Source organism: Notolabrus celidotus, chromosome 8, assembly GCF_009762535.1.
Source record: "Notolabrus celidotus isolate fNotCel1 chromosome 8, fNotCel1.pri, whole genome shotgun sequence".
In the NCBI taxonomy this organism is placed as follows: Eukaryota; Metazoa; Chordata; class Actinopteri; order Labriformes; family Labridae; genus Notolabrus; species Notolabrus celidotus.
Genome location: NC_048279.1, coordinates 781455 through 798491, shown reverse-complemented (window position 1 = coordinate 798491; position 17037 = coordinate 781455). Strand labels below are relative to the sequence as shown.

Sequence of the window (17037 nt, the reverse complement as noted above, 5' to 3'; positions counted from 1 at the left end):
ATCTTTGGTAAGCGGATGATGACCAACGCCCAAGGGATTTCAGGGTTGATGCAGGGAGGAGAAGAGCTGCAGTTGTGGCGGCGCCGATTCTCAGGGAGTGAGGAGAATAGAGATCCTGAAGCAGACCACAGCTCCGGCAAAGATCGCGCAGCTTGGAGGAGAACCAGGATCTTGACATAGGTTTGAAACCCTCGAGGACAAACAATGGGGCTGGCCCAGTAGTTGGGGGCCGACGATGCAGGAATTTCGTCATAGAAGAAAAGGGACAAAACACAGAGTTAGTCTTGGCAATAAAGATCTGAGTACCTTGTCTAGTTCTGTCAGTCTTAGAGTGTTTAAGAAACAAAGAATACATGTGCTCTTCCATGGTTAAATCATCAGTTGTGAGATCCTGCTGAGGATTAAATAACAGGGATTTTGTAGTATATTCACCACACCTTAGAAACCCGTAAAAAGCCATTAGGAGAACTGCTTCCAGCATGGTATCGATGTACGGTGAAAAGAGACCTTGCCTTAACCTAGACACCAACTGATGCACCTTAGTGAGTGTGAGAGGTAACCTTTTATCATTGCCTGATGGACGTGCCTTTTTTAAGCCGTTGAGCAGTAGCTTGACAGCAGGATTCCCAAGAAGGCTTTGGGAAGCTGGATCAGCACAACGCATGTGAAATTGAATTCCTGCCAACATCGCTTTGATGCTCTGCATTTGCAGATGCCGAGATTCAAAAGAGAATACGATGAAGCCACAAACTACGGAGATGTCAACCGGAAGAGGATTGAGGAAAAGGCTGGCGCAGAAAGAAGTGAAGAAAAACCAGGAAGAATCATAGGCTTTAATGGTACTTTTCGCTAGGCCAACTCTCATGTATTTTGAGGCTGAGCGCAAAAGATCTTGCAGGGTCTTAGAAGCGCTCAATCCAGGATCATCTGATTGAACGGCGGGCAGGAAATGCTGTGTGGCCTGGCCTGGGGACACAGGTCTCTGAACTCCTGGAATTTAAAACGAGACAGGGCATCACCACCCATTGTTGTAAAACCCCCCAAAACCAACAGAAGGGGCTGCATCAGTGAAAAAACGGAGGGAATCGGAGGACTCAACAAAATCATTATAGAAAAAGGAAATGCCATTCCATTCGTTACACAACACGGACCAAAAGCGAAGATCCGAACGGCAGCCCTCATCCAATACGACCAGATCAGACAAATCCACAACAGAATTAGCCAGAGTCAGCAAGCGAGACACAAAAGACCTACCATGAGGTATAATACGCATAGCAAAATTCAGGTGACCTAGCAGGGACAACAAACCACGTTTCGTAACACCAGCAGCAGAGGAATAGGAGCTAAGAGCCTCTCTAATGCGAGACAACTTGTCAAGAGGCAGGGAAGCCTGCATGAGCACGCTATCAAGAGTGATGCCGAGAAACTCCAAGCGAGTGGAAGGGCCTACGGTCTTTTCCTGAGAGAGAGGGAAACCCAACTCCCGGAAAAGGTCTTTCAACAAAGAGATGCTACGAGCCGGAGGAGAAGAAGGAAAATCCACCACCAGAAAATCATCCAAGAGATGCAACACGAAAGGCAACCTGCAGCCGTTATAGAGAATCCAGCACAATGCCTCCGACAGGGTGTCGAATATATGAGGACTACTACGGCAGCCGAAAGTCAACTTAACCGAAAAATAGAACCGAGACCGCCATTTGACTCCAAAGAGGTGCCACTGGGACGGGTGAAGTGGCAGCACTTTGAAAGCATCAGTAATGTCTGCCTTGCCCAGCCAAGCGCCCACACCCGCCATCCGAATCATCGTCACTGCATTATCGACGGTAGCGTAGGATAAGGAAAAGGGCTCCGGAGGAATCAAACTGTTTATGCTCGGGACAGACGAATTGCGAGGGGCGGACAGATCTACAACAAGGCGTTTCTTACGAGAATACTTCCTGGTAGCTACGCCGATGGGACTTATCCGGAAGACAGAAAAGGGGGAGTTCGAAAAAGGACCAAGCATGTAGCCCTTTTCGACTTCCCTAGCCAAGAGCACGTCAACGACCTCCGGCTCTCGGAGAGCCGATTGCAGATTCCTAAACACCTGCGTCACTTTTGGGAGCCAGCACAGACCCGCTAGAAAACCCTGGACCAAACCGGTAATGAGGTAGTTTACAAAGCATCTATTAGGATGATTAGACAAGGCTTCGGAGAGAGCAGGCACGTTCACAGGAGTAGAGGGATGCTTCATGTTTATTTCCCTGAGTGAGCAGGTCGAGGTCTCCTGGGGCACACCGAGCGTGGATGGCTGTCCCCGCACCAACTACATGCATGCAAAAACCTACAGTTAGGATAAGTACAAACACTCTCATTGAAGTTCATACAGAGATGGGGCGTAGACCCCCTGAAAGTTTGTACCTGACGTTTCGGACGGAACCCTGAACTCGAGGCCGGAGCGTCGGGACGGGACAAAGGTCGGGAAGTGGACAGACGTTGCAGAGCAGTCCTCGGACAGAGTGAGGTCGTGTGAGAGAAAGACCCACAAACGGTGCATGCCAGGGTTTTATGGCCCGTAAAGTGGCGACTTATCAAGCCTAGATCCACAACAGACCAATCTACCCTCTGGTTGAATTTCTGAATGGACAGCGCAGCTTTAGCAGAGAAGGATTTATGATATTCATAGAAGAGAGAACCCCCATAGGAAAGGGCCAGGTCAGAAATGATCGCCAAATAGGTATCCAATTCCGCTCGACGAAGCGGGTAAACCTCGCACAGAGTGTCCCGAAAAACGCCAAAAGCCACATTAAATTCCGCCAAAGTCAGAGTTTTAGACAGCCTCGGGTCGCTATCCTTCAGGATAACGGAAAACTCCCCACAGTCCACAAATCGCTTATCAGCAGTCTCAGTACTGCACAACAGAATCTTCACCAGATTAATGTCATGGCCTGTCAATGAGAGCAAAAATAATTAATACATACCCACACACAACTGTAGTAAACACCAAAGAACGCTCATCCCCGTACCAGCAGTGACACAACCTGAACAAGGAACGAACGAGACAATACCTGCCAAGATCTGATTCCGAAGCGCATCCGGGATTGCAGCAGCAGGAGGCAGAAACGAAGAGCCAGCAGACGGAGCCGGAACTGCAGTTCCCAGGGTCCTCAGGGGCGTGACGTCGTACGGCAGAGGGGCAGGCACCGGAGCAAACACGGAAGAGGATGGCACCGGCATGCTGGGAGGGAGGACGCGGGACATCGCGTTGCCCTCCATGGAATCCAACCTGGCATTCATGGCAGTGAGAGCCGACCTCATCTCGAGAAGAGCGGACGCCAAGGAGGAGTCTGCGGAAGGACCGGGACCGGGGGGCCCGGCGCGTTTCGCAGGCGCGCCCGGAGCAACCGGCTGAGAGTGACGCTTCTTCGCCTGGCGCTTACCCCCGGACGGAGCGACAAAGGGAACGGACTGAGGGACAACAGAGGAGCTGTTCTGGAACGACAAGTAGTCATACAGTTCCCCATGCGAAAGCCCAGACGGAACAGAGACGTCCCGCGAGTAGAGCTCGCCCAGAATCCGATGCACGGGCCAGTCGGCAAGCTGTTGGACGGACACGCGAGCACTACTGCGTGTGCGCCGGCGAGCCGTTCCACGGCCAGAGGCAGCCGCAACAGCCGGAGCCTGGGTTACAGGAACAAAACCCCCGTCCTCAGCCGAGGACAGAGACCCCAACTCAGAATCGGAGACGGCGAAAGACATGGCGACGTACACGAAAACAAAGTAAGGCGCAATTCGCATCTCAAGAACACACAGACAACTTCACGCAGCACTGAGCAGAACAGCAGAGCACTGCAAGCAGAGGCAGAGACGGGGAGGCTTGACGTTTAAATAGACCGCTGAATGAGGATGTTGAGATCAGCTGATGGAGAGGTGGTGACGTGTCAGTATGATGAGCGCGGCTCGAGTTGTCTGCCTGAACTAGCTTGCAGGCGGCGCTCCATTTAGCAATCAGGTCAAACAGACATACAGTGGGGAAAAAAAGTATTTAGTCAGCCACTGATTTTGCAAGTTCTCCCACTTAGAAAGATGAGAGAGGTCTGTAATTTTCATCAGAGGTACACTTCAACTATGAGAGACAAAATGAGAAAAAAATCCAGGAAATCACATTGTAGGATTTTTAAAGAATTTATTTGTAAATGATGGTGGAAAATAAGTATTTGGTCAATAACAAAAGTTCAACTCAATACTTTGTAACATAACCTTTGTTGGCAATGACAGAGGTCAAACGTTTCCTGTAAGTCTTCACCAGGTTTGCACACACTGTAGCTGGTATTTTGGCCCATTCCTCCATGCAGATCTCCTCTAGAGCAGTGATGTTTTGGGGCTGTCACTGGGCAACACGGCCAGCTCACCGTTCTCATGATCATTTTGACCCCACGGGATGAGATCTTACGTGGGGCCCCAGATTGAGGGACATTATCAATGGTCTTGTATGTCTTCCATTTTCTTACAATTGCTCCCACAGTTGATTTATTGACACCAACCTGCTTGCCTATTGTAGATTCACTCTTCCCAGCCTGGTGCAGGTCCACAATTTTCTTCCTGGTGTCCTTGGACAGCTCTTTGGTCTTGGCCATGGTTGAGTTTGGAGTCTGACTGTTTGAGGCTGTGGACAGGTGTCTTTTATACAGATAACCAGTTCAGACAGGTTCCATTAATACAGGTAACAAGTGGAGGACAGAAGAGCTTCTTAAAGAAGAAGTTACAGGTCTGTGAGAGACAGATATCTTGCTTGTTTGTGGGTGACCAAATACTTATTTTCCACCATCATTTACAAATAAATTCTTTAAAAATCCTACAATGTGATTTCCTGGATTTTTTTTCTCATTTTGTCTCTCATAGTTGAAGTGTACCTCTGATGAAAATTACAGACCTCTCTCATCTTTCTAAGTGGGAGAACTTGCAAAATCAGTGGCTGACTAAATACTTTTTTGCCCCACTGTATGCATAGTTCAACAGGTGCAATTCCCTCCAATAAATCATGAAGGAAATCAGGCGGAAACCCTTCTGCCGAATGAAAGTGGGCAAGTCTGTTTAAAGGACAGTCTCTTCTCACACCATCAACACATGAGGCATCAGTTGTCTTGAGCTTATTAACAGCTTCATCAAACAATTGTGGTGTTCTCAAAGTGAAAGTCTCACTCCTAACATCAGTTTGCTGGATGTCTACACGACTAGCCAAGCAAAATCTGCAACATTTCTCAACATTGAAAGACTCTTGATATCCTGCAAGTGAATGTGCACCCAAATTGTCTGCTGATACATAAAAAACTGTACCTTTAACGTGTGACCCAAGTCTTTGTACAAATACACCTTGTCTCTAAACACTGAAGGTCTCTAATCAGGGGCTCCGGAACCTTGCTGTAACCATATGCTTTAATGTGTACAGTTTTACACAACACAGCTAGATAAATGGATGATAATGTGGATCTCAGTCTTATGGGTTAATTGGCTATCACGCAATATACACCACACACATTGTGTTTCTTTTTGGATGTTCCTAGAGGATTACAAACTTCAAAATCGTCAATATATAGGCCAAGAGTTATTCCTAATTCTTCATTGAGTAGTAATGACCTTCACGTCTCTCATCTCCGTCTAATGTTTGAAGAATCATTCCTTTTTCTTGTGCATTTAGCACTTACTCTTTTGGTTCAATGACAGTAAAGTTGTTTCTATAAAGAGACTGTCTTTTGCACTCTGTGCCTAAAGGTCCTAATCTTGAAAGAAATTTGAGTGGGTTCAAAGCTTGTATTTCATTCAACAATGAAGGCAACGACTGCACAATTATTTTCTTCTAAAACTTTCTTTAAGATTTTCTCAACGTTCTGATGAGAAAATTCTCCAATGTCAAATAGCTCATCAACTTCATCATGTAGTGAGGTATTTGAGACATGTAAAAGTGTTTGCATGCGGAGGAATAAAGATGACAGCCAATGTGTAATGCCCCCTTCATTTTCAAGAGCAGGTTCAGTCTCAGGTACAGAATCATATGTTGATGGTGTCTCAGTATCAGAAACAGAATCGTCCTCTAATTCAGTATTTGGAAGTGTAGGTTGTACGAAAAGCTGTGGTCTTAAACATTCTAGTGCGCAAGCCTTAAGGCTGATTTATACTTCTGCGTCGCCTCTAAGCAGCAGGGGCTGACACCATAGACTGTAAAAAAAATATGGACGTAGTATCCGTGACGTCACCCATCTGTTTCTGAACGCTGTTTTGAAGCCAATCAGCAGCAGCAGCCATATTGCTTCTGTCAAGCCAGTGTGACATAAAGAGGCGGGCTTTGAGCCTCCTAGCCAACAGCTGCAGTGTTCCCACAGGCAGCTGTGTCTCTCATTGGAAGACTAATAATCTCAATATCTTCAAAATTGCTGAATAAGATAAAAATTCACCCCCCTCACAGTGAGAGGACATTGAGAAATGAGCTATTCAGACTACACTCATCTTTTGTACCAGGCTGTAAACATGTTTATTAATGCTGCAAAGATCAGCTTTTCCCCATTCATGTGTATGTGACTTCCGGTACTTCCGGAGCCAGCCTCAAGCGGATCCTCGATGAACTGCAGCTTTTAACACTTCTGCATTGACTCATATTTTTAGATCGGAGGTTGCCGCTTGGCTGACACGGACATGAGCACCACATACTTGTGCGTTGATGTGTCCGTGTCGCGCAGCAATAGTGCGGTCTCTCTGATAGTCGGTCACCTGCAAATGGACATTTTAAAAGTTCCCTGTTTCTCAGGTGAGTCTTAATATGAGAAAAATATTTGTCTATGTGACCAGGCTCTGAGAATGTACACAAATCACACAATAGTTTAGTCACAGTTTTGTTAGATTTTTCTACATGTTGGTTTAAATGGTTTTTAAGTTCAGCTTGGGTTTGAAAAGTGTTCAGACAGTCTTCATAAATGCAGACAATACCTGCACATCTCCGATGATGTCCATGACGCTCTTTATAATGCTGTAATATTCTTCGTTGACCAGTGGAAATAAATGCACAAAATTTACATTTCCACCTCATGAAATGGGCATGCTTGTTGACATCTGTAAACACAAAAAAACAAAAGTGAACTGAGTGTTTTACCAAATTACAACACACAATATTAAAAAGATATATATATATATATATACACAGTGGGGTGTGAAAGTTTGGGCAACCTAGCAGCCCACTGTATATAAAACTTATTTAGTACCTTATTTTTTCACCAAGTTATATTTTGGATTTAAAATCCCATACAGAAAATAATTATCACAGTCATGCAGTGGTACTTTCAACCAAACAAATACATATTAATTTTGTTTATATATTGGAATGAAATTTGTCTTCAAATTATTTTTTAAGTATTTTTACCTTTAAGGAGCTTTTAAGCTAATGTGTATTTTGAGGTATACCGGCATGGGCAGAGTCGAAACTCGTCACCAAAACCAAAACCCTTGATTGCAGAAAACAAGTAAGAGTTATCCACCCGGTCGAATGCTTTCTCCTGGTCCAGAGACACAACACCAACATTCATCTCAGACCCGCGACACAGATCAATAACATCTCGGATCAGAAAGATGTTGTCCACTATAGTCCGGTCCGGTACACAGTAGGGATACTCTGATCAGAGTGAACGATGTTCCCCCAGAAAGTCCTTCAGCCCGTTGGACAGAGCCCTGGACATGATCTTGTAATCCAGACAAAGGAGGGCAACCGGCCTCCAGTTCTTCAACAGAGCCAGATCCCCTTCTTTGGCAGCAGAGAGAGCACTGCCCTCTGACAGGACACAGTGAGGGATCCTGTTCTCAAGCTCTCCATCAACACACCATCAAGATTAGGGCCAACAGTGTCCCAAAACTTCTTTATAAAGTCTGCAGATAACCCATCAACCCCAGGAGCTCGACCTGAAGCCATCAGACCCACAGCTACAGTAAGCTCCTGCAGAGTCAGCTCACAGTCCAGGGCAGCTGATTCCTCCGGGCTGAGCTGAGGAAGAGCCTCCATGCCGCAGTCCTCTGCTGCAAAGAGGTCCGCATAGAAGCTCACAGCATGGCTCCTCATCTCAGCTGGATCGGTTGTTATCCTGCCCCCTGGAAGCTTCAGGCAGGACATCAGCTTCCTCTGAGCCACAGACCTCTCCAGGTTGAAGAATAAGGAGCTTCGGGCGTCCATTAAGCTGAAGGAACCGAGACCGGACCATAGCACCCTGAGATGTAAAAGCAGTCCGGTCTGGCTGCACAGACTGTGTTGTTACGGACACTGACCCATGTGTACTGTCTGGACTGAGGGTGTTTGATTCTGAAGGTATCAGATCACAGTGAGAAATGACAGAGCTCAGAGACTGGGATGACTGTGGGTGAGGTTCCTCTCCTATCCTGTCTGAGGTGAATCCTGACTGCAGTGTATATATGTATATATATATATATAGAGAGAGAGAGAGAGATAGCAGCATAAATATTCACAAAACAAAACACAGAGCTGTCCATCTCTGCTCTGACCAGCAGCAGCTGGCCCTCACTACAGGACAACACATGAACATTAACAGAAGCTTTAAATAATACAGCTACCCCTGCACTGACGTAAGTGCCATGACTAAGTCTAAGGGAACTGTCCCACCACAGAGCCCAGTCTGCCTCAACAGATGCATCACTGTTACCTCTTTTCAACCAACGAGAACCGGGTTGTATTTCCGGGCTGGTGCTTGCGCTGGTTCAGAGCTGGTTGAACTCCTGAACCAACACTGCACCCGTTTGTTTTTCCGCCCACTCGAGCCCGTGGAAGAGGCACGTCATGATGTCAGATTTACGTGACTGCTTTTCCCAGCAGCTCTAGCATGAACTTTTCAACAAGGATGGTGGACAGCGGCAGCTTGTCTTCTCAGCCGACCACTGCTTTGCCTTCAATCCATTAGTCTCTTTTATTCTTTCACTGCAGGACAATGGAGGAAACACGTTTGGTTTGTGTTCTTGATCACGGCAACCCCGCCCCCCCGCCCCTGAAGTAAGCAGTTCGCTGTTGTAGACCAGCAAAGAGTTGGAGCCGCTTTGGAACTGGTTCACTAGCAGTCGAAACACTAAAAACTGTGAAACGCCCTGAAACTGCCTCAGTCAAAAAGGGGTATGTGTTTCGTGCAGAAACAGCCCGTCCATCCTTTTCTGATCACAGACCTCAGATATTAGAGCTCTCTGGTGTCTGTCTCGCCCACCGTTGATGTTTAAAGACCCAACCTTAAGGCTTCTCATAGAGAGATGAGACAGGAGAAGCAGACAGACTGAAACCAGCAGAGAGCTGAATCCGTGTATTATTTGTTCACTTGATTTTCAAAATAAAACCAAAAATTAAAACAAACGAGAAAACAACTTGTTTTCTAGATTTTCGTTTCTAAAACGAAAATAAAAACAGCACAGTCCTGGAGCCTCACATACTAGGGTCTGTTGGTGAGGTAGTCTGTAGTCCATGCAGCCAGGTGACAGTCCACGCCCGCCCTCTCTAGCTTCCCTCTGAGCAGAGAAGGTTGGATTGTGTTGAATGCACTGGAGAAGTCAAAAAACATGACACTCACAGTGCAGCCAGGGTTCTCCAGGTGGGACAGGGATCTGTGAAACAGGTAGATGACAGCGTCATCTACCCCAATGTCCGGCTGGTAAGCAAACTGCAGGGGGTCCATGTTTGTGCTCACCAGTGGGCTGAGGTTTCTGAGGATGATCCTCTCCATGGTCTTCATCAGGTGAGAGCTGAGGGCCACAGGTCTTAAGTAATTAGGCTCCTTGAGGTGCGGAGTCTTTGGGACTGGAACTACGCAGGACACTTTCCAGAGCAAATACAGCAGAAAACACAGGTGAACAGATTCAAACTCAGCGCCATTCTCTACCACCACATCCACTCTTCTCTTAGCATCACAACAATGTGACTAAAACGTTAGCTTCTGTTAGAATCACAACCTGGGTGCGAATTGTTTGGGGGTGGGGGGATTTCCCCTCCCATCTGATTTTTACAGCAACAAAGCATTTCCTCATTTTTTTGCCAACCCGCTCTGATAGATGGAGAGAGGAGTACAGTGGTCTCGCTGTTAATGATGATCAATCAGTGCCTTATTTGCCTTATTTGTTCAGAGGTCTGCGCTTTGGGTCCCCTCACACTAGAAAGGGTCCGTATTGATCCAGCTTTCATTAATGGGATGATGAAATCTGCAAAAAAGTTGAATGACAAAATTAGCAAACATGGGAAGTGTCAGTTGCACTTAAAATGTATGGAAGTTTTAAAAAAGAGAACAGAAGATGTTATTGAGCTGGGCATGAAAAGCGGTGCAGCACTTTGGAGGAAAGACAATGAGCAGAAATTGAAAGTAACAGAGAGCTGCTTGCACACTGCCTACACCATCTGCGAGAATGACTTGTCATTCAAACTCCAACCAGCCCTGGTTGAGCTTCAGCAGCTAAATGGACTCAATCTTGGCAATATGTTCCACTCAGACAAAGTTTGCCTAGACATGCTAATGTTCGTAGGAGATAAAATGTCAGCACAATTAGCTGAATATGTAGTAAAGTCCCTGCATAAGATCAGCATCTTAATCGATGAGAGCACAACAACATCCAATAAAACCTGCCTCATTGTTTACATCCGCATCCCACTTCAAAACGAGGCATGTAACTCTTCTTACAAACTGATTGAACTTGAAGCGGCCACTTGGGACACAATCTGCAACACACTGCTACAGTGCCTTAATGAGCAGGAAATTGATGACGATGTTCTGTGGACGCGGCTGATAGGATTTGCTACAGATGGGGCCACTGTCATGATGGGACGATACAGGGGGGCCGCCACTTTGATGCGAGAGAGAACAAACACTAACCTGGTAACAATACATTGAATGAACCACAAGCTGGAGCTGGCCGTACACGATGCTGTGAAGAAAATCACTTCCAGATTTTCATTGACTCATTATACACACTCTTCTCACAGAGTCCTAAACACATGCGTGAAATTGAAGCAGTGGCCATTGAACTTGGTGTCCTTGGAAGACGTGTGGGGAAAGTATTTGACGTCCGCTGGCTGTCGTCCTCTTGAGCATCAGTCACAGCTTTGTGGGAAAGCTACCCAGCTCTGGTCAATTTGTTTCAGGACCTGTCAGCAAACAACTCGCCGTCTACCAAGGAGAGAGCAAAATGCGCTGGAATTCATGCAAAAATGACTGAGTGGTTGTTTGTCTCAGAGATGGCTTGTGTGAAAGATGTACTAGAAACCCTGAAGGCTTGTCTCTGTTTCTACAGAGAAGGAATGCGACACAGCTAAAGCAGAAGTTGACATCGCGCTTATGTCACTGAGGTCTAAGATTAAAAACGATGACGTGAATATGAGCTCTCAAGACCCATACCTTCAAGGGAGTAGAACTGTCTGAGTGTGAGGAGGCTGGACAGCATCCCCCTCACTAAGGTGAAGAAGAACAATACACCTGCACATTGACCGTTAAGTTTAATTCTAATTCATTACAGGAAGTTTTTTGGTGTTTTTTTGTTGTGAAAAGGAAGCCCTGACTAATATCTCTCTCTCTCTCTCTCTCTCTCTCTCTCTCTCGTGCGCATGCGTGTTTGCTGAGTGAGTGGTGTGTCGGAGAGTGTTTGAGAGCTGTATGTGAGTTTTTCAAACTTTGTTTTCTTGGTTTGTTGCTCTTGTTGTGTTTGTGCTTCACTTCTCTCTCATTGTTTGTTGCCTCAGTTGTTTGTTTGTGTGTTTTCTCGCTGTGTGTTTGCCGTCTGCTGCCGCAGCCGGCTGGCGGGCCGTGGCGTGCCCGGGTTCGAGCAGCTGACTCGCCGGCACGGCATCAAGCTCTCTCCAGCTGTCGGTGTGTCGGTGGAGGAGTGTAGCCTGGCTGTGGGAGCTGTTGTGGGTTACAGCAGTGTGAGGTCTGCCTCTCGGATGAACAGTGCGGTCGTTATTTTCTTAGACAGCACTGAGAAAGTTAACCAGATGATCGAAGCCGGAGTCATGATCCAGGGATCTCTGACCCCGGTCTTGTCTTTAGTGAACCCTGCTAAGAAAGTAGTTCTCTCCAATGTGCCCCCGTTTCTGAAAAATGAGCTGCTGGAGAAGGAGCTGGCCCGACACGGGCAGCTCGTGTCCCCGCTCAGGATGATTCCTCTGGGGTGTAAATCAGCGCATCTCAAACATGTGGTCTCGTTCAGGAGACAGGTCTTCATGATCCTGAAAAGGGGGCAGGAGGACCTGAATCTAGTGTTCAGTTTCCGTATTGATGACTTTAATTACACTGTTCATGTCTCCACTGATAATTTAAAATGTTTTGGATGCGGAGCTGAGGGGCACCTGGTCCACGCATGCCCAGAGAGGACCGGCGGCCGTCGGGCTGCTGCGTCAGCAGCGGAGCCACCCGCCGGTGCAGCGCACAGCGACGCGCGCACAGACACACAAGCAGAAACACACACTGAAACACACACCAGGCAGGACACACACACAGACACACACGCAGACACACACACTGAAACACACACCATGCAGGACACACACACAGGCACGCAGGAGTGTGTGGACAGGGTGAATGGTGGTGTGAATGATGCTCCTCCTGAAGCCTCTGTCAGTGATCAGAGTCAGCAGGAGGAGTTCAAGGGGCAGGTCGGCCTGACAGCCACCAGAGTGGCTGAGTCTGTGCTGGATGATGATGATGAGAGTGTGATGGATGAGGAGTTTTTGAAACTCTCTGGTAAAAGGAAAAATACAGAAAGCAAATCTAAAACTGTAAAAAATGTAAAAGTGTCAAAGAAGGAGCGGGGGGGCTCCGCCCCTCAGACTGCATCCGACACACAGGGTGACGTACAGAGCTCGCAGGGCGCGCTGCGCTCGCGGGGTGCGTCGAGCTCGCGGGGCGCGCCGCGCTCACGGAGCTCGCAGAGAGCGTCAGGCTCGCGGGGCGCGCCACGCTCGCGGGGCTCACAGGGCTCACAGAGCTCACAGAGCTCACAGGGCCCGGTGGGCGTACAGGGCTCACGGGGCGCACGGAGCGCGCGGGGCGCTGCGGGCTCTCGGGGCTCACGGAGGTCTGCGAGTGCGCCGCGCTTGCAGACCTCACGGAGCACACGGAGCACACGGAGCACACCGGGCACACAGAACACTCTGAGCTCGCAGAACTCACAGAGCGCACTGAGCGGGCTTCAAGCCACTCAGGACTCACAGGGTGTCATGAGAGGGGATGTGCAGGGTGAAGGTCAGGGTGAAGGTCAGGGTGATGGTCAGGGTGAAGGTCAGGTGGGGGTACAGAACATGCAGGAGAGGGAGGATGAGGAGGAGGGTGGTGATGAGGGTGACGTTGAGTTTGAGGATGAAGATGAGGTTGGGGATGAGGATGAGTCCATGCAGGAGGAAGTGCAGAGTGGGTACTCCTTGCAGAGGATCAGATCCTTTTTGGAGACCACAAAGGGGGCGTGGGCTGTGCAGGTGGAGGATTATTTCCCTGACCTGCAGCTCTTTTATGAGTCAGTCAAATATTTCATGACGGACTCAGGTGATCTGGAGCGGGACCGTTTCCATGAGCTAGAGGTCTTCAGACTGAAGAAGATCATGCTGAAGGTCCGAGCACAGATAGAGCCTGATGACTAATGTTTGTTTTGTTGTTTGGAGTCAACTTCCTTTTTATGATGATGGGTGAGGTAAAGCTCAGCTCCCTAAATATTAACAGGGCTCGTGGGGACCTGAAGAGGGCGTCACTGTTCAAGCTGATTCAAATGAAGAAGCTGGATGTGACGTTCCTTCAGGAGACGCACGGTACGCCTGACAATGAGTCTGACTGGAGGAAGGGATGGAGTGGGGAGGCTTTCTTCAGTCACCTGAGAAGCAACAGTGGGGGGGTGGGGATCCTCCTTTCCGATGATTTCAGACCGGTCTCCAGCTCCGTTGAGGAGGTGGTTCCGAGTCGTCTGCTGAAGGTGTGTGCGGAGTTTGAGAGGGTGAAGATGGTCTTTATTTGTGTGTACGTTCCCACGGTGGGCTCTGAGAGAATACTTTTCTTGGAGGGGTTAAAAGAGGTCCTGAAGACCTGTGATACGGAGGAGTACCTGTTCCTTGGGGGGGACTTCAATTGTACCGAGGATCCTGGTCTCGACAGGAACCATCGGGAGCCTCACCCTGCTTCAAGGAGCTGTCTCTTGAAGCTCAGAGAGGAGCTCGACCTGTGTGACGTCTGGAGGCACTTTAACCCGGGCCAGAGGCAGTACACCTGGGTCCACTCCAAAGATAACAGGTTGTCTCTGGCTAGACTGGACCGGGTTTATTGTTTTGGTCACCATTTAAATGTATTTAAAGGATGTGAAATCACTCCGGTGGGGTTCTCCGATCACTCCTTGGTGTAGGTCTCCGTATGCATCAGGGACGTGAGGTGTCGGAGTGCCTACTGGCACTTCAACACCACCTTAGTCTCGGACCCAGTTTTTAAAAGTGCCTTCAGGTCTTTCTGGCTAAACCACAGAGACACAAAGTCGGAGTACCGCTCCTTGCAACAGTGGTGGGACGTGGGCAAGGTGCTAATCAAGCAGCTGTGCCTGCAGTACACTCTCAATGTCACCAAGGACATGGCCCGGTCTATGAGAGCTCTGGAGAGAGAAGCGGTGGATCTGCAGGGACTGGCAGACTCCACAGGAGACAGAGAACACATTAAAGTTCTCAAAGGAAAAAGGTCAGCTCTGTCCGACCTGCTGGGTGTGTCAGCGCAGGGTGCTCTGGTCCGCTCTCGTTTCATGAACATTGTGATGATGGACGCTCCATCTCATTTTTTCTTCTCCTTGGAGAGGAAGAATGGCCAGAGGAGGCTGATGCAGTCCCTGCGCTCTGATACCGGGCAGCTGCTGCAGGAGTCTGCAGAGATCCGACAGTGTGCTGCGGACTTCTATCGGGAGCTTTACAAGGAGGACTTCCAGGGGGTGCCTGAGGTAACGCTCCCTTTCTTTGAGGGCCTCCCTCAGGTTTCTGAGGAGACCAATGCCGAGCTGGAGGCCGAGCTCTATGCACAGGAGCTGCAGGAGGCCCTGCAGGGTCTGCAGAGCGGAAAGGCCCCAGAGATCGACGGCCTCCCGGTTGATTTCTATAAAGCTTTCTGGCCTGTTATAGGCGAAGATGTCCTGACCGTGCTGAGGGACAGCCTGAACAAGGGGCAGCTGCCTCTGAGCTGCAGGAGGGCGGTCCTCACCCTTCTCCCGAAGAAGGGAGACCCGCAGGATATCAGGAACTGGCGTCCTGTTTCCTTGTTATGCACGGATTATAAACTACTGTCCAAGGTGTTGGCCTCGAGACTTCGGAAAGTGATGGAGCAGGTCGTCCACGTGGACCAGACGTACTGCGTACCCAGCAGGTTGATAACTGACAACATCGCTCTAATTCGGGACGTTTTGGACCTCTCTGGTTCTTTGGGCTGCGAGCTTGGTCTGATTTCTCTAGATCAAGAAAAGGCTTTTGACCGGGTTGAGCACGGGTACCTGTGGCACACGCTGCAGGCCTTTGGGTTCAGCTCTGGTCTCATAGCCCAGATCCGGGTCTTGTACGGTGGTATTGAGAGTGTACTGAAGGTCAATGGGGGGTTGAGTGCTCCGTTCAGCGTCCGGAGGGGGATCAGACAGGGCTGCTCTTTGTCAGGGATGCTTTATTCCCTGGCCTTAGAGCCACTCCTCCACAGACTCAGAGCTCGTTTGTCTGGAGTCTCGCTCCCTGGCTGTGTCGGTGTTTTCAGAATTTGTGCCTACGCTGATGACGTTGTTGTTTTTGTGAACGACCAACATGATGTCGACGTGTTGAACGACACGGTGAACACCTTCAGCCGGCTCTCCTCTGCCAGGGTGAACTGGAGGAAGAGCGAGGCCTTGGCAGTGGGGGACGGACTCAGCCGGTGCGTCTTGCCTGGAGGCCTTGTGTGGCGGAGAGGTGGCCTGAAATACCTCGGGGTCTATCTCGGTGACGAGACCTTCACCTCCAGGAACTGGGACGGTCTTCTGGAGCGGATTGAAGGCCGTTTTAAAAGGTGGAGGTGGATTCTACCAAAGCTGTCTTATAAGGATCGGATCCTTATAGTAAACATTCTGGTGTCATCCATGCTGTGGCAGCGGTTGGCGTGCACGGACCCTCCGGCAGACCTGCTCTCCAGGGTGCAGGCCGTCCTGGTGGACTTTTTCTGGGATCGGCTTCATTGGGTCCCTCAGAGTGTCCTGTTCCTGTCCAAGGAGGAAGGGGGACAGGGTCTCGTCCATGTAGCGAGCAGAGGAGCGGCCTTCAGGCTCCAATACATACAGCGGTTGCTGTACGGACCTGCGAACCTGGTCTGGGGACCTGTGGCTCGGGCCATCCTGGAGCGGTGTGGTGGTCTGGGGCTGGCGGATTCATTGTTCCTGACGGATTTAAACGGCTGCAGACTGGATCCCCTCCCGGGGTTCTATAAAGGACTGTTCAAAGTATGGAGGCTGTTCCGTAAGGAGAGGCTGGTGGGCCAGGACTCTTTGTTCTGGCTGCTGAGGGAGCCGCTGGTACACGGATCTCGTCTTTGCTGTGGTGCAGGACCGTCCCTGCGGCAGAAACTGTGTGAGGCCAGAGTCCTCACGCTGGGCCACTTAGTGGAGGTGTGCGGGCCGCGCCTGGATGACGCTGCCGGACTGGCCTCACGTTTAGGGAGCAGGTCTGCCAGGGTGGCGGACCTCCTGCTGAGGGGCTGGAAGCAGCAGCTCTCTGGCCCTGAGCAGGCCCTGATGACTGCGCAAGGGGATGGACTCCTGCAGCCTGACGCTCAGGACCCCTTCCCTGGGGTCAAACTGGTCCCGGTGTTTAAGTGGGATGAGGGTTGGCTGCTAAACTTGAATCATGTCACTAATTTCACTCTGAGCACAATGGGTGGCAAAGGTTTGTATTGTATGTTGGTAAAGGTCCTGAACCAGGACAGACTGAGGGGGCGGGTGGACACTCCATGGAGGGCTCACCTGGGCCTCATGGAGGCTCAGAGGCCTGAGTGGCGGGCCCTCTACAAGCCCCCACTA

At 49.4% G+C, this 17037-nt stretch overlaps 1 protein-coding gene across 1 annotated transcript; it reads right to left on the bottom strand.

Moving 5' to 3' along the window:
* Positions 1-2209: 2209 nt before the first annotated feature.
* LOC117817554 lies at positions 2210-3777 on the bottom strand. Its single transcript, XM_034690295.1, has 2 exons — positions 3048-3777; positions 2210-2927 (listed from the first exon to the last, which is right to left on the bottom strand). Exons 1-2 carry the CDS (start codon positions 3775-3777, stop codon positions 2236-2238), a joined length of 1422 nt encoding a protein of 473 aa, XP_034546186.1. The 3' UTR covers positions 2210-2235.
* Between the last annotated feature and the right edge of the window lie 13260 nt (positions 3778-17037).